The sequence below is a fragment of the Linderina pennispora genome (genome assembly GCF_002104995.1).
Source record: "Linderina pennispora strain ATCC 12442 chromosome Unknown DL89scaffold_16, whole genome shotgun sequence".
NCBI classification, from domain to species: domain Eukaryota; kingdom Fungi; phylum Kickxellomycota; class Kickxellomycetes; order Kickxellales; family Kickxellaceae; genus Linderina; species Linderina pennispora.
The window spans coordinates 315,629-336,297 of record NW_024468264.1 but is presented as its reverse complement, the minus strand read 5'-3'; the positions used below and the strand labels follow the sequence as shown (position 1 = coordinate 336,297).

General features: G+C 57.2%; 12 protein-coding genes across 12 annotated transcripts; 7 read left to right on the top strand and 5 right to left on the bottom strand.

Annotated features, from left to right (window-relative positions):
- Nucleotides 1–311: 311 nt before the first annotated feature.
- On the top strand, nucleotides 312–2,975 carry DL89DRAFT_238428 (uncharacterized protein). The gene is made up of 3 exons (XM_040884990.1): nucleotides 312–1,661; nucleotides 1,863–2,308; nucleotides 2,399–2,975. The coding sequence occupies exons 1-3, from the start codon at nucleotides 516–518 to the stop codon at nucleotides 2,922–2,924; spliced, it is 2,118 nt and encodes a 705-aa protein (XP_040740394.1). The 5' UTR covers nucleotides 312–515; the 3' UTR covers nucleotides 2,925–2,975.
- A 216-nt stretch (nucleotides 2,976–3,191) lies between these two features.
- On the top strand, nucleotides 3,192–7,180 carry DL89DRAFT_270291 (uncharacterized protein). The gene is given in 9 exon segments (XM_040888649.1): nucleotides 3,192–3,565; nucleotides 3,657–4,949; nucleotides 4,999–5,121; nucleotides 5,160–5,647; nucleotides 5,676–5,765; nucleotides 5,785–5,826; nucleotides 5,849–5,923; nucleotides 5,968–6,145; nucleotides 6,172–7,180. 9 exon segments carry the CDS (start codon nucleotides 3,242–3,244, stop codon nucleotides 6,733–6,735), a joined length of 3,177 nt encoding a protein of 1,058 aa, XP_040740393.1. The 5' UTR covers nucleotides 3,192–3,241; the 3' UTR covers nucleotides 6,736–7,180.
- On the top strand, nucleotides 6,643–7,625 carry DL89DRAFT_70697 (translationally-controlled tumor protein). Its single transcript, XM_040891995.1, has 2 exons — nucleotides 6,643–6,969; nucleotides 7,082–7,625. The coding sequence occupies exons 1-2, from the start codon at nucleotides 6,942–6,944 to the stop codon at nucleotides 7,552–7,554; spliced, it is 501 nt and encodes a 166-aa protein (XP_040740392.1). The 5' UTR covers nucleotides 6,643–6,941; the 3' UTR covers nucleotides 7,555–7,625.
- A 45-nt stretch (nucleotides 7,626–7,670) lies between these two features.
- DL89DRAFT_260397 (GINS complex, Psf3 component) lies at nucleotides 7,671–8,204 on the top strand (the record flags this gene model as incomplete). Its single annotated transcript, XM_040885778.1, has 1 exon — nucleotides 7,671–8,204. The coding sequence occupies one exon, from the start codon at nucleotides 7,671–7,673 to the stop codon at nucleotides 8,202–8,204; it is 534 nt and encodes a 177-aa protein (XP_040740391.1).
- Nucleotides 8,106–9,346, top strand: DL89DRAFT_70785 (S-adenosyl-L-methionine-dependent methyltransferase). Its single transcript, XM_040891997.1, has one exon. The coding sequence runs from the start codon at nucleotides 8,273–8,275 to the stop codon at nucleotides 9,311–9,313; it is 1,041 nt and encodes a 346-aa protein (XP_040740390.1). The 5' UTR covers nucleotides 8,106–8,272; the 3' UTR covers nucleotides 9,314–9,346.
- Nucleotides 9,347–11,705, bottom strand: DL89DRAFT_70700 (threonyl-tRNA synthetase). Its single transcript, XM_040891996.1, has one exon. The coding sequence runs from the start codon at nucleotides 11,393–11,395 to the stop codon at nucleotides 9,380–9,382; it is 2,016 nt and encodes a 671-aa protein (XP_040740389.1). The 5' UTR covers nucleotides 11,396–11,705; the 3' UTR covers nucleotides 9,347–9,379.
- Nucleotides 11,706–12,755, bottom strand: DL89DRAFT_306872 (uncharacterized protein; the record flags this gene model as incomplete). Its single annotated transcript, XM_040890908.1, has 1 exon — nucleotides 11,706–12,755. The coding sequence occupies one exon, from the start codon at nucleotides 12,753–12,755 to the stop codon at nucleotides 11,760–11,762; it is 996 nt and encodes a 331-aa protein (XP_040740388.1). The 3' UTR covers nucleotides 11,706–11,759.
- A 70-nt stretch (nucleotides 12,756–12,825) lies between these two features.
- On the bottom strand, nucleotides 12,826–15,935 carry DL89DRAFT_306864 (putative pre-mRNA splicing factor; the record flags this gene model as incomplete). Its single annotated transcript, XM_040890907.1, is given in 3 exon segments — nucleotides 12,826–14,088; nucleotides 14,108–15,666; nucleotides 15,689–15,935. 3 exon segments carry the CDS (start codon nucleotides 15,933–15,935, stop codon nucleotides 12,826–12,828), a joined length of 3,069 nt encoding a protein of 1,022 aa, XP_040740387.1.
- An 898-nt stretch (nucleotides 15,936–16,833) lies between these two features.
- Nucleotides 16,834–17,401, top strand: DL89DRAFT_270289 (putative tyrosine phosphatase family protein). The gene is made up of 2 exons (XM_040888648.1): nucleotides 16,834–16,974; nucleotides 17,039–17,401. The coding sequence occupies exons 1-2, from the start codon at nucleotides 16,842–16,844 to the stop codon at nucleotides 17,350–17,352; spliced, it is 447 nt and encodes a 148-aa protein (XP_040740386.1). The 5' UTR covers nucleotides 16,834–16,841; the 3' UTR covers nucleotides 17,353–17,401.
- A 627-nt stretch (nucleotides 17,402–18,028) lies between these two features.
- Nucleotides 18,029–18,824, top strand: DL89DRAFT_205194 (uncharacterized protein; the record flags this gene model as incomplete). Its single annotated transcript, XM_040884062.1, has 2 exons — nucleotides 18,029–18,088; nucleotides 18,207–18,824. Coding segments are annotated over 2 exons (678 nt in total), but the record flags the coding sequence as incomplete, so codon positions are not given.
- A 38-nt stretch (nucleotides 18,825–18,862) lies between these two features.
- DL89DRAFT_270288 (uncharacterized protein) lies at nucleotides 18,863–19,972 on the bottom strand. The gene has a single exon (XM_040888647.1). The coding sequence runs from the start codon at nucleotides 19,662–19,664 to the stop codon at nucleotides 18,948–18,950; it is 717 nt and encodes a 238-aa protein (XP_040740384.1). The 5' UTR covers nucleotides 19,665–19,972; the 3' UTR covers nucleotides 18,863–18,947.
- Nucleotides 19,926–20,594, bottom strand: DL89DRAFT_70541 (uncharacterized protein). The gene has a single exon (XM_040891993.1). The coding sequence runs from the start codon at nucleotides 20,466–20,468 to the stop codon at nucleotides 20,016–20,018; it is 453 nt and encodes a 150-aa protein (XP_040740383.1). The 5' UTR covers nucleotides 20,469–20,594; the 3' UTR covers nucleotides 19,926–20,015.
- Nucleotides 20,595–20,669: the final 75 nt, after the last annotated feature.

Below are 20,669 nucleotides of genomic sequence, written 5' to 3'. Positions count from 1 at the left end.
GAAGCCGGATGCTGGTCCCAATCCTAAAGGTTATCATGGGCACTATCAAGGCTAGTACGCGACTGCCGGTCATGATCCTGACAGCGGCTATTGCGTCGCTGGCATACATTGAGTACAAGCTGAGCCAGATGAAAGCGCCTGGGTGGATGTCGGGCGGTGTTGAGTCGATGCGCGGGTGGCTTGAAAGCATCAGGGATTCAAGCTGGCTGCAGGGACTTGGATCCAGTAGTGATGAAAGCGGCAATGAGGGTGTTGCCGAAGAGTCGGTCGATAAGGCTGTCGGGTCGCGCAGCGGCGGCTGGGGTGCTGGATTCGGGTCGGGTGCTGGCAGTGGAGGCTCAAACTCTGCTTCAGGCAGCAACGATGGCGGCAGCGGATTGCCTCCACCCAAGGGCGACTACTACACTAGCCCTGATCCCGGACCAAAGAGGGACGACGATGTCATTGAGTCGCCTCGGTCAAGCGCACCACAGAAGCCGCCGAAGAATGGGCACGCTGGCGACGAGAACGCGCTGATGGAGTTGACAAAGAAGCTGCTTGAGATCCAGACCATCCTGAGGACCGTGGAGAGCACGGATCCAGGCCAGGACAAAAAGGTCAGCCCGCTGCAGCTACCGAGCATTGTTGTCATTGGGTCGCAGAGCTCGGGAAAGAGCTCGGTACTGGAGGCCATTGTAGGACAGGAGTTTCTGCCTAAGGGTACCAACATGGTGACGAGGCGCCCAATCGAGCTGACACTTGTGAACACTCCTGACTCTGATGAGGAGTACGGCGAGTTCCCCCAGCTTGGGCTAGATCGGATCCGCGATTTCAAGCAGATCCAGCGCACGCTACATGATTTGAACATGTCGGTCCCTGAATCCGAGTGCGTGTCAGATAAGCCTGTTGAGCTGCGTATCTACTCGCCACATGTGCCCGACCTGCGTCTGGTTGACCTCCCGGGGTACATTCAGGTGGTCAATCGCAAGCAGCCGCCGGTGTTGCGCCAAAAGATCCGCGACCTATGCGAAGGCTACTTGAAGCAGCCCAATATCATCCTGGCTGTGTGTGCAGCAGATGTTGACCTGGCGAACTCCGAGGCATTGAAGGCGAGCCGTCGCAATGATCCATTGGGCATGCGCACCATTGGTGTTATCACCAAGGTCGATATGGCAGAGCCTGATATGGCAGTCCATATGCTGACACAGAACGAGTATCCGCTGCACCTAGGGTACATTGGCGTGGTGTGCAAGCCAGTTCGTGAAAAGGCGGGCAAGTCCTCGCACGAGATTGTGCTCTCCGAAGCACAATACTTCCAGCGGCACGCCGAATTCCGCCAGCCCGAGGTTCAGGTAGGCGTGGGCACGCTGCGGCGTAAGCTGGTGCGCGTTCTCGAAGATAGCATGCGGCGGAGCATGTCGACTCTGGTGGATGCGGTGCGCAGCGAGCTGGAGGAGACAAAGTACCAGATCAAGGTGCAGTACAACGACGAAAGAGTCAGCCCCGAGTCGTACATGGCTGAGAGCCTGGACACGCTGAAGCAGCGGTTCAAGGCGTTCCAGCAGCAGTTTGGCAAGCCGCAGTTGCGCTCTGAAGTACAAAAGTGGCTCGAGAGCCGCGTCATGGACGTGTGCGCTGAGCTGTACTGGAGCGACCCCGAGATCAAGCAGCTTAGCAACCAGGTCACCCGGTCGCGGGCTGCCGGATGGTGGGCTGGTATCCGCAGCCAGGCCGGACAGGCAGCATCGGCAGCTGCCGGTGTGATCTCGGAGCTGCTGGTGGCCAGCACTGCCAAGGAGCAGAAAACACCGCGGCTGACAAAGTCAGAGAACAGCGCGGGCAAAGACGCAAAGAATGGCCATGCTGCTCCTGCAGGCAGCGAGTGGGACGAAGATGACGATGCGTTCTGGGACCACCGTCTGTCGCAGGCATCGGCATTGCTGACTAAGAGTGGCGTGGGCAGATGGACAACGCAGATGGTGGTCAATCTTTTGATGGACAGTGTAGCGTCAATGGTGGATGGCGAGCCATTTGCCCACCATCCGGAGACGCGTAATGCAGTGCTGAACTTTAGCCATGAGATTCTGCGCAGCAAGTATCATTCGACGGTGGACCAGGTCGAGAACACGATCAAACCGTTCAAGTACGAGGTCGAGGTTGAGCCGCACGAGTGGAAGAAGGCACTGCGTCGGTCGTCATCTCTGATCGATAATGAGATGCGGCTGTGCCGCCAGTCGCTGGCCGAGATCCGCTCGTCGACGCCCAAAAAGCAGCTGCAGCAAGCAATGCAGTTTGTTAGGTCGGCGGAGAAGAGCGGCGTCGACCCGGTGTCGGTGCAGATCGAGATTGCGCGCAGGAATGCCGAGCACAGTGCTGCAAAAACTGACGGCTCTTCTGGACCAGCGTCAGCTGCAGACAGTGGTCAAGCATCTGACAATGATGCTGTGGCGCCCGCCGATGAATTCGGGTACGCACAATTCAGCCCGCGGCTGGTCCGGCGTGCGCAGCAGGCACTGATGATCCAGGATCGCCTGACCATCCTGCATATGCGCAGGAAGGCCTTGAACAGCTCTGCGTGCGCGTCCATGGACAACAAGCGGTTCTGTCCCGAGGTGTTCCTGGATGTAGTGGCCGAGAAGCTGGCGTATAACGCCGTGCTGTTTATTAATTTCGAGCTCCTGCACGACTTCTTCTTCCAGTTCCCGCGCGAGCTGGACTCGAACCTGTACTACGGCAAGACGCTGGAGCAGACGCGCGAGTTTGCCTGCCAGAACCCAAGGGTTGGCAAGCAGCTGGCGCTGCTGGAGCGCCGCGCCAAGCTGGAGCTGGTGATGGGCAGGCTGCGCGAGCTCGTGCGCCAGCAGACGGCGGCAGAGGAGCAGGCGACGCCGCTGAGGAGTGTGAGGAGAGGTGGGCCTGGGTTCCGTCCCTTTAATGAGTTCTAGAGATTCCTGTTTGGTACAATAAGTACGTCTCAAAGAGACTTTTGCATTGGGCGAATACGGGTTCCCTGTTTGGATTCGCACAATGCGCGAAGGGAGACAGGGCGGCTTGTCGACAGCTCGCCCATGCCACTCGTGCATATGCAGCCTGACTATCCAGGATTATTTTTCACCTTTGAATCGACAGAGATGATTACGTCGAAGGAGGGGCTGTCCCTGAGTTGGTCACCCGTGCCAGCACAAAAGCCCTTCTCCTCTCCAGGCTCTCTTTTTCGCTTCCTGCATCCATTATTTTCTACGTATTTATGAAACAGAGAAACATGAGTTCGAGCGGACATACGAAGAAGTCGGTGGGGCAAGGGATTCCGCTGCCAGCACCCGCCGACTGGAGCACGGACTTTGAGCAGCGTCAGACTGTCGACTCGGGGCTGCCGTACGAGGAGTTCACAGGCGCTTTGGAGATTTCACCCAGCGACCCGCAGCAGTACCGTCTCTTACGCCTTCCAAACAACATGGTGGTTCTATGTATCCAGAACAACGACACGCTTCAGTCCAGCGCATGTCTGTCGCTGCATGCCGGAAGCATGGCAAACCCGCCAGAGTTCCTCGGGATGGCTCATTTCTGCGAACACCTGTTGACCATGGTAAATATTCCGCGCACCCATTGTCAAACATGGCCATTACCCTGGTGCTGAAACAATGCAGTGTTTGATATGTGTGGTTTTATCACTGTAGGGCTCAAAGAAGTACCCGAGCGAGAAGGAGTACGCACAGTACTTGACATCCAACGCCGGGTACTCGAATGCTGAGACATCCATGTACGACACAAAGTATTTCTTCAAGGTGTCCGATAAGGCATTTGAGGGCGGCCTCGACCGCTTCGCGCAGATATTCATCGATCCACTCTTCAACGCCAGCTCGGTCGAGCGTGAGCTTAATGCCGTGCAATCCGAGTTCAATGGGCTGACGTCAAACGACATGTGGCGCGCATTCATGATTAGCAAGCGGCTGTGTAACCCAAACCACCCGTTCAGTCGGTTCTGCGTTGGCACCATCGACACGCTACAGGGTGAAGCCGAGAGGCGCGGGGCCGATCTGCGCGCCGAGATGATCAAGTTCTACGAGCAGTACTACTCCAGCGATATCATGCGCCTGGTAGTCTACAGCAGCCATTCGCTGGACCAGCTGACCGAGTGGGCTGTCAGCAAGTTCTCTGCTGTCGCAAGCAAGGGCGATACGAAGGTCAAGCTGCCCGGTCACCTGCTGACCAAGACAGAGGTGGGCAAACTTATCCGGATCCAGACTGTCGCCAGCACGCGCAGGATCAGGCTTGAGTTCCCAGTTGAGAATCCGCATCCGTGGTTCAGAGTGAAGCCATTCGCGTATCTGACAAGCCTGCTAACGCATGGCGGACCTGGCGCACTTGTGCAATACCTGAAGGTGCGTGGGTTGGCGCACGGCATCGAGTCTGATCTGATTTCCGAGGTCCGCTTCTGCGATAATATACTGGCCATAGATATCATGGCCAGCGAGGAAGGAATGGAGCACTGGCAGGATGTTGTACGGGCTGTGTTCGCATATATCCAGGTTCTGCAAAAAGCCGGCCCGCAGAAGTGGTTTTACGACGAGATCAGCGTTTCGCGAGAGGCCAAATTCAAGTTCAAGGAGACCGAGTTTGCGATGCACATAGTCACATCGCTGGCGGATCATCTGCAGGATGAGTATGTCGCACCCTCAAACGCTGCCTCGACGCAGGTACAGCTGCGCGAGTTCAACGCACCACTGATTGCGCATTACACCGACATGCTCAATCCAGACAACATGCGTGTAATCTTGGTACAGCAGGATTTCGACATTGAGCTTCCCGAGACCGAGCCGTACATGGGCGCAGCATACCGCACCGATGCAATTCCCAGCGAGCTACTGGACGACCTGCATGGCGAGCTTGTGTATGAAGGTTTGTATATGCCTGGCCGCAACAAGTTTATCCCCAAGAACCTGGAGGTGCAGAGGCCGGCTGTGCTGCCGGTGCCCGCCAAGGAGCCGACCCTGCTGAAGCAGAACGATGGGCCTTGAGCTGTGGTTCAAGCGCGACGACCAGTTCTTTTTGCCGCGCGGAGACATCACCCTGAATATCGAGGTTCCCAAGCTCGGTCGCTCGCCTCGGATGACCGTCATGGGGTACATCTACGAGTACATTGTGTGTCCAGGCACTACAGAAAGATACCTTTGGTGCAGGCATTGGCTGGTGTGTACTATTCGATTGATATGGGGTATGAGGGCATCTACCTCACCGTCTATGGACTCTCAGACAAGCTGCCGCTGCTGCTCGACACGGTCCTCAAGGCACTAAAGTCGACCAAGGTGGACCAGAAGCTGCTGGATGCGGCGAAGGTTCTGCACCTCGACCACTTCAAGAACAAGCTGAATGACAGCGCTAGTGTGTATGCTGCTAGGGAGATCCAGTATATGTCATATACACCGGACTGGATGCCAAAGGCCATTTTGCGGGAAATCGACTCGATTACGGTCGACAAGATCCAAGAGTTCGCCGACACATTGTTTGACAGTTCGCGAATCAAGATGCTGGTAGTTGGCAACCATTCCGAGCAAGAGGCATTGGATATTGGCGATATGGTCATTGATTCTTTGGGATGCACGCCGTTGCCACAGCACCTTCGGACTGCAAGGCAGACGCACTGGATCGAGGCTGGCTTCATACCTGCGTCAGATTGTTGGATCAGCAGAAAACAGCTCCAACAGCGCTGTCAATTTGCGCATCTACATGCGCGATCTGCCAGACATTAAATCTCAGGCCATGGGCCCTCTGTTATCCCAGATCATGTACCGGCCATTCTTTCAGCCAGCTACGCACGAAGGAGCAGCTCGGATATAGCCTAGATGCGTCTTGCTATATGATGCAGCAGTATAGCCACCGTATCCTCCGAGTTCGAACTCATGGGCGAGAGCAACCCGGCGTACCTCCTTTTGCGCATTCGGCAGTTCCTGCAGGGATTCCGGGCACAGCCTGGTGGAGATGGACGAGGGATGAGTTGACCAGGTGCATCGAGGCGTTGGCTGAGTCGTGGATAGAGAAGAAGCGCAACCAGACTCAAGAGGGGACCAGCTTCTGGTCCTGCATCATGTCGGGATACTACATGTTCGATGTTGATGAGCGGTACGCCGAGAGCCTGAAGAGCGTTACCAGAGACGATCTGGATCGAGTTCTGGGACAGGCACCTGAATCCAGATACCAGTGCAGGACTGCACCGAAATCGCGGTGCAGGTGTGGTCGCCCAAGCTTCCGATGCCTGCAACCGAGGATGTGGCCAGATACCCAGCCACTGCCATTGCCTTGCACCAGTGTCTGCAGCAGGACAATGCGACCGAGCTCTCGCTGGACGCTGTGCACAGGCTGGTAGATGGCATTGCGGCTTCATCCGATGAGCCCTTTGACACGCTGCTGGCTCGCTGCGTGGACATGGCCAAGCGCGGCATCGAGGACGGGTTCAGCTCCAAGACCCTGGCAGATATTGACGCCATGAGCAGCAGGCTGAGCGAGCCTGGCTCGCGCGTGCGGACCGCGCTGGCAATGGCTGTCGAGCACGCAGCTGCCACTGCAAGGCGCACCAACGGCTTCGTCAAGGGCCACAGCCGCCTGCGGATCAGCGAGTTTGGCGACTTCCGCAACATCGGCATGCTGCCGTCGCCTGACAACGTGTGGGTCGTGCCCGATTCATTGGCGTTCAAGAACGCGCAGACGCTGCTTGGCCTGCCGGTCCCGGCTCAGAGGCTTGTGCCCAAGTACCAGTGACCGACAAATCCGAGCCGAGCCGTGCCATGGCTTTTATTAGTGGGATGAAAATTTTTTCTCTCGATCGGGGATTGTGCGAGCCGATGGTCTCCCCAAAAAAATTTACTCGGCCTACCCGATCCTGAGCTGCTCGCCCCTTCGTCCCTTTTGCCTTACGTTTCTTGTCGCTCTCTAATTTACAGTCGGTAACGCAACTAAATCACAAAATGCTTCTGTATAACGATATCATCTCTGGTAACTATCACTGCTGAAACAGCACTCCAATACCAACGGCGCCCATGGTGCACGGCCATTTGCGGCAGATGGTCTGAATTCAATAAGCTAACCCTTGCCTCCCTGTATCTAGGTGACGAGCTCTTCTCGGATGCCTACCCCATCACCGAGGTCCCGGGTGCCTTCGAGGTCGACTGCGCCATGGTCCAGACCGGTGGCGATGTCATCGATATCGGTGCCAACCCCTCGGCTGAGGACGGTGAGGAGGCCCTCGAGGATGGTGTCGAGACCGTGAACAACGTTGTGCACTCGTTCCGCCTGGTCGAGACCCAGTTCGACAAGAAGTCGTACATGGTCTACATCAAGGGCTACATGAAGGCTGTTGCCGCCAAGCTCGAGGAGACCAACCCTGAGCGCGTCGAGGGCTTCAAGAAGGACGCCGCTACCCTGGTCAAGAAGATCCTGTCCAACATCAAGGACTACGAGTTCTACACTGGCGAGTCCATGGACCCGGATGGCATGGTTGCCCTGCTCAACTACCGTGCCGATGGTGTCACCCCGTACTTCACCTTCTTCGCTGACGGTGTCAAGGCCCAGAAGCTCTAAATTTCCCTCGCTATCCTAACCATTTTCTGATAAATATACACTGGTTTATCAGAAACACAGCACGCCCCCCTTTTGTCTCTGCATGGTATTTTTCATTTGAGCTTTGGATTTCTGGAATGGCACGGCGCGACTACTACGACATTGACGACATCCTGGCCGGCCAAGAGCGCGTCCCCTGTCTGCTGCGCGTCGACCTCGACGGTCTGGGCACTGCCGGCAGCGGCACCAGCAAAGTGCAGCGCAACCAGCGCTGGGCGCTGCCGTACTGGATGGGCGAGCGCCTGGACACCGAGGGCTTCATTGAGATGAGCACGCCGGCGGTCTTCTCCAAGCGCGCCAGCCGCATGTACGCAGCCTCGGCGACCAGCATGCAGCTGCGAGCCATCAGCCCGCACTACTACCAGTTTGGTCTGCAGCTGGCAGACATCGTCCCCGGTCTGCCGGCGGTGCTGCGCAACATGTACATGGAGCGGGTGCAGCGGGTTGCGCAGATCTCGCAGCAGGGGCAGAATGTCGAGGGCCTGGAGTTTGTGCAGTCGCTGGACCGCACCGAGGCGAAGCTGATGCAAAAATACCAGGCTGCACAGGGAGCAATGGCAGACTGGCAGCACGGAAGAGCCTACAAGCTTGACAAGGCCGGCGTTTTCTGATGTAAAATTTTTCCTTCTTTCTTCTCATTCCTTTTGTGCAATTTTCAGACCTCCCAAAAAAAAAAGCAATGCCTCTCAGGGTAGCAGAGTTCTACAGCGGCATCGGCGGCATGCACTATGCGCTCAAGGCGGCCAGCATCGACAGCGAGGTGGTGCGCGCCTTCGACATCAACCCGGTCGCCAACGACGTCTACAAGCACAACTTCCCCGAGATCCGCATCATGCAGCGCAGTATCGAGTCCCTGCCTATGTCGCTGTTCGAGGGCCTGAAGTGCGAGCTCTGGACCATGTCGCCGCCCTGCCAGCCGTACACCCGCCAGGGCCTGCAGAAGGGGTCCGAAGACGCGCGCGCCAAAAGCTTCCTGTTCATCATCGAGCTGCTGGAGCGCGTGCAGCGCAAGCCCACCTACCTGCTGGTCGAGAACGTCGCTGGGTTCGAAAAGTCGGATACGCGCGCGATCCTGCTCCGGCAGCTCACACGGCTGGGGTACAGGTTTGAAGAGTACCTGCTGAACCCGCTGCAGCTTTGCTATCCAAACTCGCGCACCCGGTACTACCTGCTGGCCAAGCGCTGTGCCGAGCCGCGCGAGTGCGCCGAGGACGAGCAGTTTGAGCCCAGCTTTTTGCACGACGTGCCTGGCGCCGATCTGATCCAGCCGGCGGCTGATGTCGATGGACGGGTTGACTTTGACAAAGCCGTGTGGAACCACGACAAGGTGCGCAAGGTCAAGGAGTTCTTGGAGCCGCTGGATGAGCAGACGCTGGAATTGCACCGGATCAGCGGCCGCACGCTCGAAAAGTACGCGTGGGTGTATGACGTGGTGACCAAAGACAGTAGCCGCACATGCTGCTTCACCAAGGGATACAAGAACTACGCAGAGGGCACTGGATCGATCCTGCAGCTTGAAGGCGTGGTTGGCAAGGACCCGATGACGGTGCAGAATACGCGGTATTTCACCGCCCGCGAAATCGCCAACCTGATGGGATTCCCGCAAGAGTTTGCCTTTCCAGACTCCAGCACCATCAAGCAGCGGTACCGGCTGCTCGGCAACAGCCTGAGCGTCAGCGTGGTTGCTGTACTGATGGACTACCTTCTCCACCGTATGTAGGATATGCCACGTCTCTTGCACAATATGAACATGTAATACAAGTGCTTGTGTGGTATGAGTGTGCTATCACTGATATATGTCTACCAGCTCTTCAAACATCTGGCGAACTTGAGCAACGGTCATGGATCCGATACGCTTGCCGCCCTGCCTCTGCCTGACATCAACGGTGCCATTCTCGACCTCCTTTTCGCCAACCACCAGAATAAACCCGTACTTGGCGACCTGCGCATCCCTGACTGCGCGATTCAGCCAGCTGCCAGACGTATCCAGATCCACAAAAAACCGGTGTCCCGGGTTCTTGTCGCTGCTCCCCGCCAGCACCTCCTGCACATGCTGTGCATACTTGGTGATCTCTGGCGCCTTGTCCGACGCCGTCACCGGAATCACCACGGCCTGGCGCGGGTTGACCCAGAACGGCCACTGACCGCCCCAGTGCTCAATGAGCACCGCCAGCATGCGCTCGATGCTGCCCAGAACCGCGCGGTGGATCATCACCGGCCGGTGCGTCTGCCCGTCGCTGCCTGTGTACTTCAAGTCAAACCGCTGGGGCAGCTGGAAGTCCAGCTGGATGGTCGCCGTCTGGTGCTTGCGGCGCAGGGCGTCGCGCACACGAACATCGATCTTTGGTCCGTAGAACGCGCCGTCGCCCTCATTGACGGTCCATCTCTTGCCTGAGTTGTCCAGGATCGCCTTCAGCGCATTCTCAGCCCTGTCCCAGTCCTCGACGGATCCGATAAAGTTCTCGGGTCGCGTCGACAGAACCAGCTCGTACGATGTGAAGTGGAAGATCTTGTACATGCCATCGATGAACTCGAGGCAGCTGGCCATTTCACTGGCAATCTGCTCGTGCGTGCAAAAGATGTGGCCGTCGTCTTGGTGGAACTTGCGCACCCGCGTCAGACCCGACAGCGCACCAGCGACTTCGTTGCGGTGCAGAGGGCTGAAGTCGGCATAGCGAATCGGCAGGTCGCGATACGACCTTTGGTCGCTGGCAAAGATCAAGCAGTGGCCCGGGCAGTTCATCGGCTTGAGCCCAAACTCGGGCTCGCCTTCGTGGTGATGGTCGCCGTTGCAACACGTCCCATTGCCCTCAATAGCCGCCTTTTGCGCACTCGAAATGACAAACATGTCGTCCCGATAGTTCTCCCAGTGGCCGCTCATCTCCCACAGCTTCTTGTTGTACATCAGCGGCGTGCTGACCTCGTCAAAGCCAAACTCGGCATACTTGCTGCGGATTGCATCCATGATCCGGTTCACCATGCGCTGGCCGTGCGGCAGGATGAAGCCTGAGCCGGGCGCCCACGGGTGCATCATGAACAGCTTTTGCTCCTTGCCGATTACCCGGTGATCGCGCTTGGCAGCAGCCTGCACCGATGTCTGGTGGTCCTTCAGCAGCTGCGTGCTGGGGAACGAAATGCCGTAGACGCGGTTCAGCACAGGCGAGTTCTGCGACGAGTCGTCAAGGTGGCCGACCCAGTGTGCAGACGAGACCTTGTCGAACGACATGCCCTGGAGCATGGTTGTCACTGGCACATGCGGGCCGCGACACAGGTCGATCATCTCGCCGCACCGGTACAGACTAACGGTCTTGTCCGACCCAGTTGATCCACTGGTGGAGTGCTGGTTTTGACGGGCACGGTCCAGGAAATGCAGCTTGAACGGGTTGTCAAGAAACAGGTCGCATGCAAACTCATAGCTGACCTCGAGCCGCTCAAACGCGTGCTTCTCGTTGACAATCTTGCTCGCTGCCTTCTTCACAGCTGCCAGGTCGGCTGGCGTCAGAAACCTCAGGCTCTTCAGTGCCTCGGGCGTGCCGCACAGATCATGGATCCGCTCGGTGTAGGATCGCCGATCCAGCCGCTCGACGCCCGAGTTGTTCAGCAGCAGGAACTCGTAGAAGAACCCGCCATCGGACAGCGGCGGGCCATCGCACAGCAGCAGGTCATCGCCATAAACCTTCTCCAGTGCTGCACCCATGACATGCGCCGACGAGTGCCAAAACACCTGCTTGGCCAGCTCACTGTCGGTATCAAATCTGACCAGGCTCAGTGTCTCCACGTTAGCAGGCAGTGGCCGCTGCATGTCCCAGGCTGTGGTGCCGTTGATCTGCGCTGCCACGTATTTCTTGGCAGTCGGACTGCTCGTACTTGCGCGCAACGTCCAGCGCACTCCACCCACCGGGCACTGTGATCTGCTTGGATCCAAACAGAGACAGAGTCAGAGGTGGCGACTCGGAGACCGGTGCTTCTGCCTGCCGCTTCTTTTCCTGGTCCCACAGCTGCACTCGCCGTTCTAGGAGCGCCGTCGAGGCCCAGCGTCTGGAAATGCACTGCGCGGGTCGCTGAATTGCCTTGAATCGCACCCTTAGCATAATTATTGAAGTGAAGTTTGTAGCAGAGCTGAGAAATGATTTTTTATCCCCACCAGGCTGAACCGCGATGGTCCTCTAATCGAACCAGTCCAAAAAGAGCAGCACCAGGCTCAGCACAATAAACACAGTCAGCACCCACTTGCGCGCTGTTGACTGGTGCTTGCGCGCCGAGATCAAAAACTCGTTGCCCTTGTCGACTGCATCCACAGTGCCCACGGCCTCGCTGTACAGGCGCTCGGTCATCTGTGTCTGCGCACTGAGCTCGTTGGCCAGCTGCGTCTGAAGCGTCGATATCTCCAGCAGCGATTTCTGGGTCTCGGTGATCTTGTCCATGGCGCTCTCAAACTCCATCATCAGGCTGTTGTTTTCGACCTGCAGCTGCTGCAGCTCCTGCTCCGACAGATGGCTCAGAACCGGGTCGTCCTCCTTTCTGACATCACTTGCAGGTCGCTTGGAGAACGACTGGGCCGATACCATGCCGCGCTGTCGCTCGAGCTTCTGCTTCAGGTACAGCTCCTGCATGTTGCCATGGATCGTGTTGGTCTGCTGCAGCCGCACATTCAGCCACCACGCAACAGAGCTCTGGTGCGCAGCAATCATATCCTTCCCGCTAACCACCGGCTTCCCGCCAGCCTGCCGCGGGTCCAGAGCCCCCACCAGTCGCTTGAACAGCACCTTGGCATCGCTGGGCTCATCGTCCTCTGCCTCTAATGTCTGCTCGCCCAGCTCGCCCAGCGCCTGTATTTTGCTGAGCATCTGCCGAATGGCTGTTTTGATGCCGCGGTCGATTTCATCGCGCTCCGGGTCGCTCAGCTTTGAAGTGCGCCGGCTTTTGGTTTGCAGGTTCAGGTACGACGGCCGCAGAGAGACAACGCGCTGGTGCAGCGCCCGCAGGTGCTTGGCAATGATGTAGGCTTCGCTCAGATAGATGTTGTTTGGGCGGGTGAAGTCGGGCCGTCTTGGCGGCAGGATGTCGCGCCGCCTTGTGTCTTTCTCGCCACGTCCCGCCTGGGCCTCAAGCTTCGTTGTCTGCTGCTGAACCAGCCTGCGGAATTCGCCTGTAATGTCCATGATGAGTAGAATGTGTCGAAAGAGTGGTTGAAAAATGCAACGAAAGCATCAGCGAGAGAAAAGAAAAAGATTACTTGATTGTCTTGGGCATCTTGCGCTTAAAGTCGCCCTCGAGCTCCTGCTTCTTGTAGTAGTGGGGTGCCACCTCCAGCAGCCACTTGGCCTCAATCTCAACCACCTGGCGCATGAACTCGCGCGACGTCAGCACCAGCTCATAGTACAGCACCAGCTTGGGCCGCTCCTCGTGCAGCGAGCTGCTGGGGTGGATGTACACGGTCTGCCGCCGCTTGATGGTCGCATAGCTGTCGCCGGAGCGCTGCAGCCGAGCCGTGTTGTAGAAGAACCCGGCGGTCAGGGCCTTGCGGATCGGCACAGTGTCGTTCGGGTTCGGGTTCGACTCAGGCACAATCTCGACGCGCTCCATCAGCCCAATGATCTGGTCGCGCATGTCGCGGGCGCGGCACATGGAGCGGTACTGCACAAAGTTCTCGTAGCACCACTGCATTGAGCACCCGGTCTCGACCCACTGCTCCCAGATCGTCAGCAGCGTGATGTGGTCGCCGCCGGGACGGACAAAGTTTGCGTGGGCCCGGTCAGCCGCCACCTTCTTGTCTTTGGGGCGGTACAGGACGGCCGCAGAAACCGACAGCATGGCGCAGATCGATGCCATCTCCTCCGAGCAGTGGTACTGTTCGGACGCAAGCAGTGCCTTGGCCATCATCGGGTCCATCGGGAACTCGGCCATGCGCCGACCTAGCTTGGTCAGATCGCCACGCTCATTCAGCGCCCCCAGGGCATACAGGTGCTCCAGGCTCTGCTGCAGGGCGGAGGCGCTGGGCGGGTCCATGAAGTCAAAGTCGATAAGGTTGTGGATCCCAAGGCACTTGAGCGTCAGCACCACGCTCGACAGGTTGGTGCGCAGGATCTCGGGCGGCGTGCTGTCCTCGAGCTCGGTCAGGAACGCTTGCTTCGTGTACAGCCGGAAGCACTTGCCTGGTCCGACTCGTCCAGCACGCCCGGCACGCTGGTTAACCGAGGCCTTGGAGCACGGCACCACCTGCAGCGACTCCATGCCGGTGCGTGGGTTGTACGAGTTCTGCTTGACAAAGCCCGGGTCAATCACATACACGACACCGTCGATGGTGATGGATGTCTCGGCAATGTTAGTGGCAAGCACGACCTTGCGCGCCCCCTCGGGTGTTGGTTCGAAGATCCTGGCCTGCAGGTCGGCTGGCAGGTTTGCGTAGATAGGGCAGATGATCAGCTCCGGCACCTTGCTGCCCAGTGCCTTCATGGCCTGCGACAAGCTCTCCTGCGCCTGCTCAATCTCATCCTGGTCCCGTCAAGAACACCAGGATATCGCCCTTGGGCTGCGATGCGTGGATCTGGAGGACTGATCCCACACTTGCCGATAGGTAGTTGGCCTCAGGTGCCTTTGTGTAGTGCATCTCGATGGGGTACGTCCGCCCGGGGATGTTGAAAATCGGCGCACCGTCAAAGTATTCGGAGAACTTTTCTGCATTCATCGTGGCACTGGCAATTAGCAGCTTGAGATCGGGCCGGAAGCGAGCGACATCCTTGACCAGCGCCAGCAGGATATCGGTGTGCAGTGTGCGCTCGTGGCTCTCGTCAATCATGAGGACCGAGTAGCCGCCAAGGTCGGGCTCAGTCATAAACTCACGCAGCAACAGGCCGTCAGTCATATAGACAATCTCGGTACGCTCAGACGTGCAGTCCTCGAAGCGAATCGCATACCCGACCTTCTGGCCCAGCTTCGTCCCGACCTCCTCGGAAACACGTGCGGCGACGCTCATGGCTGCGACCCGACGTGGCTGGGTGCACCCGATCTTCTTGCCGTCTCTCGTGTACCCTGCTTCGCGCAGGTACTGCGTGATTTGCGTCGTTTTTCCCGATCCGGTCTCGCCGACAATGATCATGATCTGGTTGCGCTCAATCATGTCAAGGAGTTTGTCGCGGCACTTGAAGATGGGCAGTGACTCGCGCACCTCCCGAATCGACCGCTCCTTCTGTTCGATCGCCTCAATGGCCTGCTGTCGCGCATCCTGCTCCTTCTCGGCGTTCATTGTCTCCTCGAGCACAAAGTCGATGTTGTCGAGATCCAGCACGTAGTCGTACTCTTTGCCGCCCGACTTCTCCTTAGCCGGCAGCTTGCCCTTGTGGATCTGCTGCTGCTCCCACTGCTGCTGCTCCGTCAGCACCACCTCCGCCTTGCTGTCCTCGTATCGCTTGTACAGTGCGTCCTGCTTCTTTTTGCGGTCGATCTTGCCCTTCTCAGTGATGTAGTCCTCAGGCATCGCATACGTGTCGGCTTCATCCCCCAGGTTCCTGCGCTCCTCCGCCAGCCGCAGCAACTCCTTCTTGTATTCGAGCTCGTTGACCTCCTTGTCGGTCATGACCTCGCCCTTGAACATTGACTCCTCGTTGGCAATCTCCTGCCGCAGCAGCTCCAGGCGCTGCTCTTCGCGCAGCTTCAAGTACTCTTGGCGTGCACGGTCGCGTATATCGCCCACCTCCTTTTGCCGCGCCTCCCGGTCGTTGGCCAGGTCGCGCCGTTTCTTTTGCTCAGGGTTTGCTGACCGGTCTTCGACGATCTGCTTAGTGCGGTCCTTGTCTTTTTGCCTCAGCCGCTCTGCGAATGCATCGCGTTCCAGCGCGTCCTTGTCGGCGGAATCCTCGGCTTCCTCTTCGGCGCCTTGTTCGCTGTCCTCATAGTCGTCGTCGTCGTCGGGAACTCCGGTCTTGGCCCGCTTGATGCGCGCCTCGAGCTCCTCGCGGTCTTCTTCATCCTCGCTAGTATCGACCCGCTTTCGAATGTTCCTGCCACGCACCCGTGGTTCTGAGCCACCTTCGCTCTTCTTGATCTTGATGCTTTGTGTCAGCTCATCGTCAGCTAATGCAACTGTCGGCTTGACTTTCTCGGGGATCTGATCGCTGTGATGGTTTTGGCTTCGCAGCTGCCCGAGGAACCCGCGCGAATAGCTGCTTAGCAAACGCCTCGGTTGCAGGGCTGCTTGGCAGCTCCGCTGTCACAAGCGATTTTGTCAGGTCGGACTCGCTGGCACACGTCTTTGCTAGATGCAGCACATAATCGACGATATCTGAATTGCTCTCGCCAATTAGTTCAATGATTGCGTCAGAAATCCACTCGCGTATGCTCATAGTTGTGTGTAAAATGGGATGGGATGCGAGTATCTCTAATAAAGGTAATGTATTCGCTAGGAAAATATATTCACTATGCGATTTTTCGATGACTTGTGGGGACTGCTATCCACATCTATTTAGAACTACTGGCAGTACCCCCTTTCATCCATCTTGAACAAACACATGGATGCATCATCGCATTCAGGTGGTATGTGGTTGCGAGGCATAGTCTATTCATCTGTTTGGCAGGCACAGGATTGAGCTATGTATGAGCTACCATGTGTGGGATTTCCTCTTGCCCCTCTTGTTGTTGCCGCTCTGGCTGCTGCTCTCCTTTTCCGGCTCACTGACCACAGCACCACCCAGCCAGCTGGAGTTCGTGTGGTGGTACTATGGTTGGTGCTGTCAGGCACCCTTGCGGTATAAGACGGTGGTATGTGTGCTTGGTGGTGCTTTGCTAACTATTGGGTATATTGGAGATAAAAGAACAGCAGAGAGCTAAACAGTACATGGCAGTCCTTGACCGGCAGGAGCAGCTTTTATATGATTCGGTATATGGCGAGAAAACCTGGCATGATGTGGATCAGCATATAGGCATGATTTCTAATGACCCTGTGAGCAACTAAGCCCACTGCGGGATAGCTTTGACAGCCAGGTTAAGGCACAGGATAAGGACTGCGTATTTCTTTTTACGATTGAATCTGCCGGCTTCTATGAGATTTAATGCCCATGGCGAAGCCGCTTAGCAGAGTAGTAGTTTTATGTTGAAAGTCCGGCAGGGGATACGTCCCTTGCACTTGTACCCCCATATTCTGGTCACAGGTCTAGCTGCACACTGCTTTATGCAGCATTCCTTTGCGAGGTCGAGTGACTTCGCATTTCCTGAGCCATATATACATAATTTTTATTTGCACATCTGCCACAATGGGACGCACAGCATACCAGCACTACATTCCGCCGGTAAACTTTGGCTATGTCGAGAACGATCTGTACCGGTGCGGCCAGCCGAACGAGCTAAACTTCCCGTTCATGGAGAAACTCGGCCTGCGCTGCATTCGTCTGGCTGGCGCCCGAGGAGCCTAACCAGAACGTTATGAACTTTGTCGACGACCAGGACATAGAACTGCACCACCTGGGCGTGCTTGAAAGCGGCAACGCGTCGGACCCAATCACCGAGGACACGATCCTGGAGGCATTCAATCTGATCCTGGACAAGGCCAACCACCCGATGGCCATCATGTGCAATATCGGCAGACACAGGACAGGCACTGTCGTCGGGTGTCTGCGCAAGCTGCAGAGATGGAACTTGGCGTCGATCTTTGAGGAGTACAGGAGGTTCGCCGGGCCCAAGGTGCGCATGCTCAACGAGCAGTTCATCGAGCTGTTTGATACCGACCTGGTCCGCATCCCCGGGGATCCGCCCGAGTGGCTGTAAAGATTATGCATAGGATAAAAGCAATACATTGACGGCGCATACATGGGGCATGAGATAATCTATACGACGACGCTCTATCTGAGAATCCGCTATCTAGAGATAACAGGTGGCACGCTCCAGCTGCTTATATCCGCCGGTGTGAGAAGAAAGCCCGGCTCTTGCTTTTTTGCACCTGGCCACGCTCTCGCTCCTGGGCTTCGCGGAGGATTTCAGCACCAGAAAACCACAGCGGCAATCGCACGGTTCAGCCGGAGATTTGAAATTGCCGCGTGCACCCGTTTTTTCGCTTGCTCAGAAGACACTGGCGGCTGAAACCGAGAAAAAGCTCATAAATACGCCTCCCTTCTCGCGGATCTCTGCCTTGTCCTGCATTACTTGTATTCCTTTCCCCCTTCACTGAATTGCACCTTTCGCAACCACTCTTCTTGCAACCATGAGCGGCAGCCAAGTCACAGACAACTCCCTCGAGACCTCCGGCGTTTTGGTCAACAACGAGACCGTCACAGAGAAGACACCCGCTGTCGGGACAAAGCCTGAAGAGACACCGGCCGAGAAGCCCGACGAGGAGACCCCCGGGAAGACCAAGGAGACCACAGCAGGCAAGCCGCCGGCGTCACTCCGGAGCAGCCATATTCTGGCGCTGGCCCTCAGGCGCGCGCTCAAGGGCCCGGCACCGACCCTGGACCACATCATCCGCTTCCTCTCGTCGTCGAGCGGCCACGACAAGGCGTGGATGGTAAGTTTTAACAGCAGCCTGCACATGCCTGCAAGAGCAAGTGATTTTTGGCATGTCCCTGTGCCCTCACGTGAAACCGCGCTAACATCCCTGTTTTATGCTGCTGGCGTCTTTGTAGCTGACGCAGTACTTCACAAAGGTGCTGGCCTGGATTGCAGCCAACAAGGGCCACATGTCGACAGCCAACCGCATCAAGGCATTCTCGGGCCTGGTCTCCGACTACCGCATCATGATCCGGCTCACGGGCCTGATCCCGATGGCCCAGTATGTGCGGTACGGCGAGCAGGTGCCGGCACAGACCAAGCTCCTGCAGTGGCTCGACCGCATCATGAATCTGGCCCTGATCATCTACTACCCGCTCGAGCACACGTACTGGCTGGGCGCCCACAAGCTGGTGCCGATTTCCGACAAGGTGATCGAAGATGCCGGCTACTGGTCGTGCCGCTTCTGGGCGATCTGGGTCGCGCTGCAGTTTGTGCACCTTGGCGAGGAGTACCGGCTCATCAAGAACAGACGCGCAAAGATCTTCACCCAGGGCAAGCGCAATGCACACGAGATGCAGGAGGAGCTGGATGCCGTCGAGAGCGACACCAAGAGCTGGAAGATCCAGCTGCTGATCAACGCCTGCTACTTCCCGCTGACCCTGCACTGGTCGATTCGCGGCTCGACGTTCCCCGACGTCGCAGTCGGCGTGTGCGGCACCGTCGCTGCTGCTGCCCAGGCGTACAATGTCTGGAATGCCTGCGCCTAGCCTTTCTAATGCCCCTGGGCCAAATACATGCAGTGCAGACACATCCGGTGGGATATTAGAACGGTTGCTGGTATTAAAAACAAAAGAGTGCGTATGTATATGCTGGTCTCAGAAGGCGCCTGGGTACACGCCCTCGATCATCTTCAGCAAGCTGGAGTTGTCAGACACCAGCTTCTCGTTGCTGGGGCTGACGTACAGCGACTCGGCGTCGCTCAGCACGTTCCCCTTCAGGTCCTCCATGGTTGCCTTAATCGTGGCCTTGCGGCCCTCCATGTGCTCCAGGCTGGTGCGGAACACAAAGATCTGGTTGGCCAGCGCCGGTCTCCGGTAGTTGACCTTGAGCGAGGCCGTCAGCGCAACGCTGCGCGGCAGGTTCCAGAACGCCGGGCGCGCCGTGATCTCGTCGAACAGCGTGGCCTGCAGACCGCCGTGCACAATGCCCTCGTGGCCGCACAGACTGTTGCCGATATGCGCAATGACGATGAACTGCTTGCGGTCGCGGTTCAGAAACACAAGCGGCTCGGCCGTCAGCTTGTCTGGGCCGTACAGCGCACCCTGCACAAACGTACGCTTCATGGCCCTGCTGTTCTGCGACCAAAAGTACGGAATCCGCTTCCACTCGTCGGGCTGCTCCAGGCACTGCTTGGCGATCTCTGTCTGCATCAGCGAATCGCTGATCCGCTTCGCCTCCTCAATCTCGTCCGGCTTATCAGCGCTCTCGACGCTCTTCTTGGCCGTGCTGAAACGCACCCACCCCTGGTCGACGCCCAGGAGCGCCACTGACACGCCAAAGGCAATGCAGCAGGTGGCCCACGTTGCAAGCATGGGCTTGGAGAATATGTACTGGGAGTCCATCTTTGGCTGTTTGCGGGTCGCGGCGGCTATGCGCTGGGTGGCAGTGTGCGGGATTGCGTATGTTCGAACTGCGGACTGGCGAGGCGCAGAAAGTCGGGAAACGGGTGCTTTGGCTAGGAAGCGAGTCGCGAATATCGACATGGATATGAAATTGCTGCTCAGTGGCGGGAGACGGCCGTCTATTTATACAAAGAGTCGCAAAAGTAAGGGAAAGCGGAGAGAAGCGGCAAAAGGCGGAGACAAGGCGGAGCAGACTGCTAGCACCTTGGAGAGATCAGACCTGGCCTGCCTTCTTGGCAGCCAGATTGTTGCTCACACCCACTACTGATCTTTGCACACCAAGCGAAAGCATGATATCCGCTGTGCGGCGCACAGACTCGGTTGGGCTTTGGGGGGAAACGCTGCACTGTGGGAGACCGCTGCCTTTTCTGCACCAGTAGTGGGCGAGCCTCCATGGCCTGCAGAGCCAAGAAGTTTTGCCCAGAACAGAATAACCGGAACTAACACTCGTAAAAGGGCAGACTGGTTCCCCAATGCCCTCGGCAGATTCGGTGGCCCGACCGGAGTTTTGCTTGCGTCCGGGAAGGTGGGTCGCGATATGTGGCCAGGCAGATATGCCAAAAAAAAAAAAAAAACAATATTCACATGCGATGGTGCCATGGGCGGGGTCTGGTAACAGCCACGTAGTCTATTTCGACTCGTCTCTTTTGCGTGCCACTGTTGCGGGGTTAATACCACGATTAGTAAGCATACCATCCTCACATGTATCCGCATGCGCTTATCGTATCGGCTGCACGATAATGCGCTGGCTTTGCCTCAGTGTTTGGTCAAGAAGCCCGAATGCTATTGTTCATATGCACGTGCGCATCGTCAAGCTAGTTATGTATGTGGCTATTTATTTTTTTCTTTTTGGTAGCATCGTAATGAGTTATGTCGATACTCGTGGAGCATAGAGATCGAGTAGTGGGAAAAGAG

Excerpts from the sequence above, each read along its gene's own strand:
- DL89DRAFT_70697 (XM_040891995.1), top strand. The coding sequence starts at position 6,942 with ATGCTTCTGTATAACGATATCATCTCTG. Across the intron at positions 6,970-7,081 it reads GTATAACGATATCATCTCTG|GTGACGAGCTCTTCTCGGAT; the intron begins GTAACTATCACT and ends CCCTGTATCTAG.
- DL89DRAFT_270288 (XM_040888647.1), bottom strand. The coding sequence starts at position 19,664 with ATGCTTGCAACGTGGGCCACCTGCTGCATTGCCTTTGGCGTGTCAGTG.
- DL89DRAFT_70700 (XM_040891996.1), bottom strand. The coding sequence starts at position 11,395 with ATGCAGCGGCCACTGCCTGCTAACGTGGAGACACTGAGCCTGGTCAGA.
- DL89DRAFT_270289 (XM_040888648.1), top strand. The coding sequence starts at position 16,842 with ATGGGACGCACAGCATACCAGCACTACATTCCGCCGGTAAACTTTGGC. Across the intron at positions 16,975-17,038 it reads ACTCGGCCTGCGCTGCATTC|AACTGCACCACCTGGGCGTG; the intron begins GTCTGGCTGGCG and ends ACCAGGACATAG.
- DL89DRAFT_70785 (XM_040891997.1), top strand. The coding sequence starts at position 8,273 with ATGCCTCTCAGGGTAGCAGAGTTCTACAGCGGCATCGGCGGCATGCAC.
- DL89DRAFT_270291 (XM_040888649.1), top strand. The coding sequence starts at position 3,242 with ATGAGTTCGAGCGGACATACGAAGAAGTCGGTGGGGCAAGGGATTCCG. Across the intron at positions 4,950-4,998 it reads AGAGGCCGGCTGTGCTGCCG|CTGTGGTTCAAGCGCGACGA; the intron begins GTGCCCGCCAAG and ends ATGGGCCTTGAG. Across the intron at positions 5,648-5,675 it reads GAGGCTGGCTTCATACCTGC|CTCCAACAGCGCTGTCAATT; the intron begins GTCAGATTGTTG and ends AGCAGAAAACAG.
- DL89DRAFT_238428 (XM_040884990.1), top strand. The coding sequence starts at position 516 with ATGGAGTTGACAAAGAAGCTGCTTGAGATCCAGACCATCCTGAGGACC. Across the intron at positions 1,662-1,862 it reads TCAAGCAGCTTAGCAACCAG|TGGGACGAAGATGACGATGC; the intron begins GTCACCCGGTCG and ends GCAGGCAGCGAG. Across the intron at positions 2,309-2,398 it reads AAGAGCGGCGTCGACCCGGT|TGGTCAAGCATCTGACAATG; the intron begins GTCGGTGCAGAT and ends AGCTGCAGACAG.
- DL89DRAFT_70541 (XM_040891993.1), bottom strand. The coding sequence starts at position 20,468 with ATGCGGATACATGTGAGGATGGTATGCTTACTAATCGTGGTATTAACC.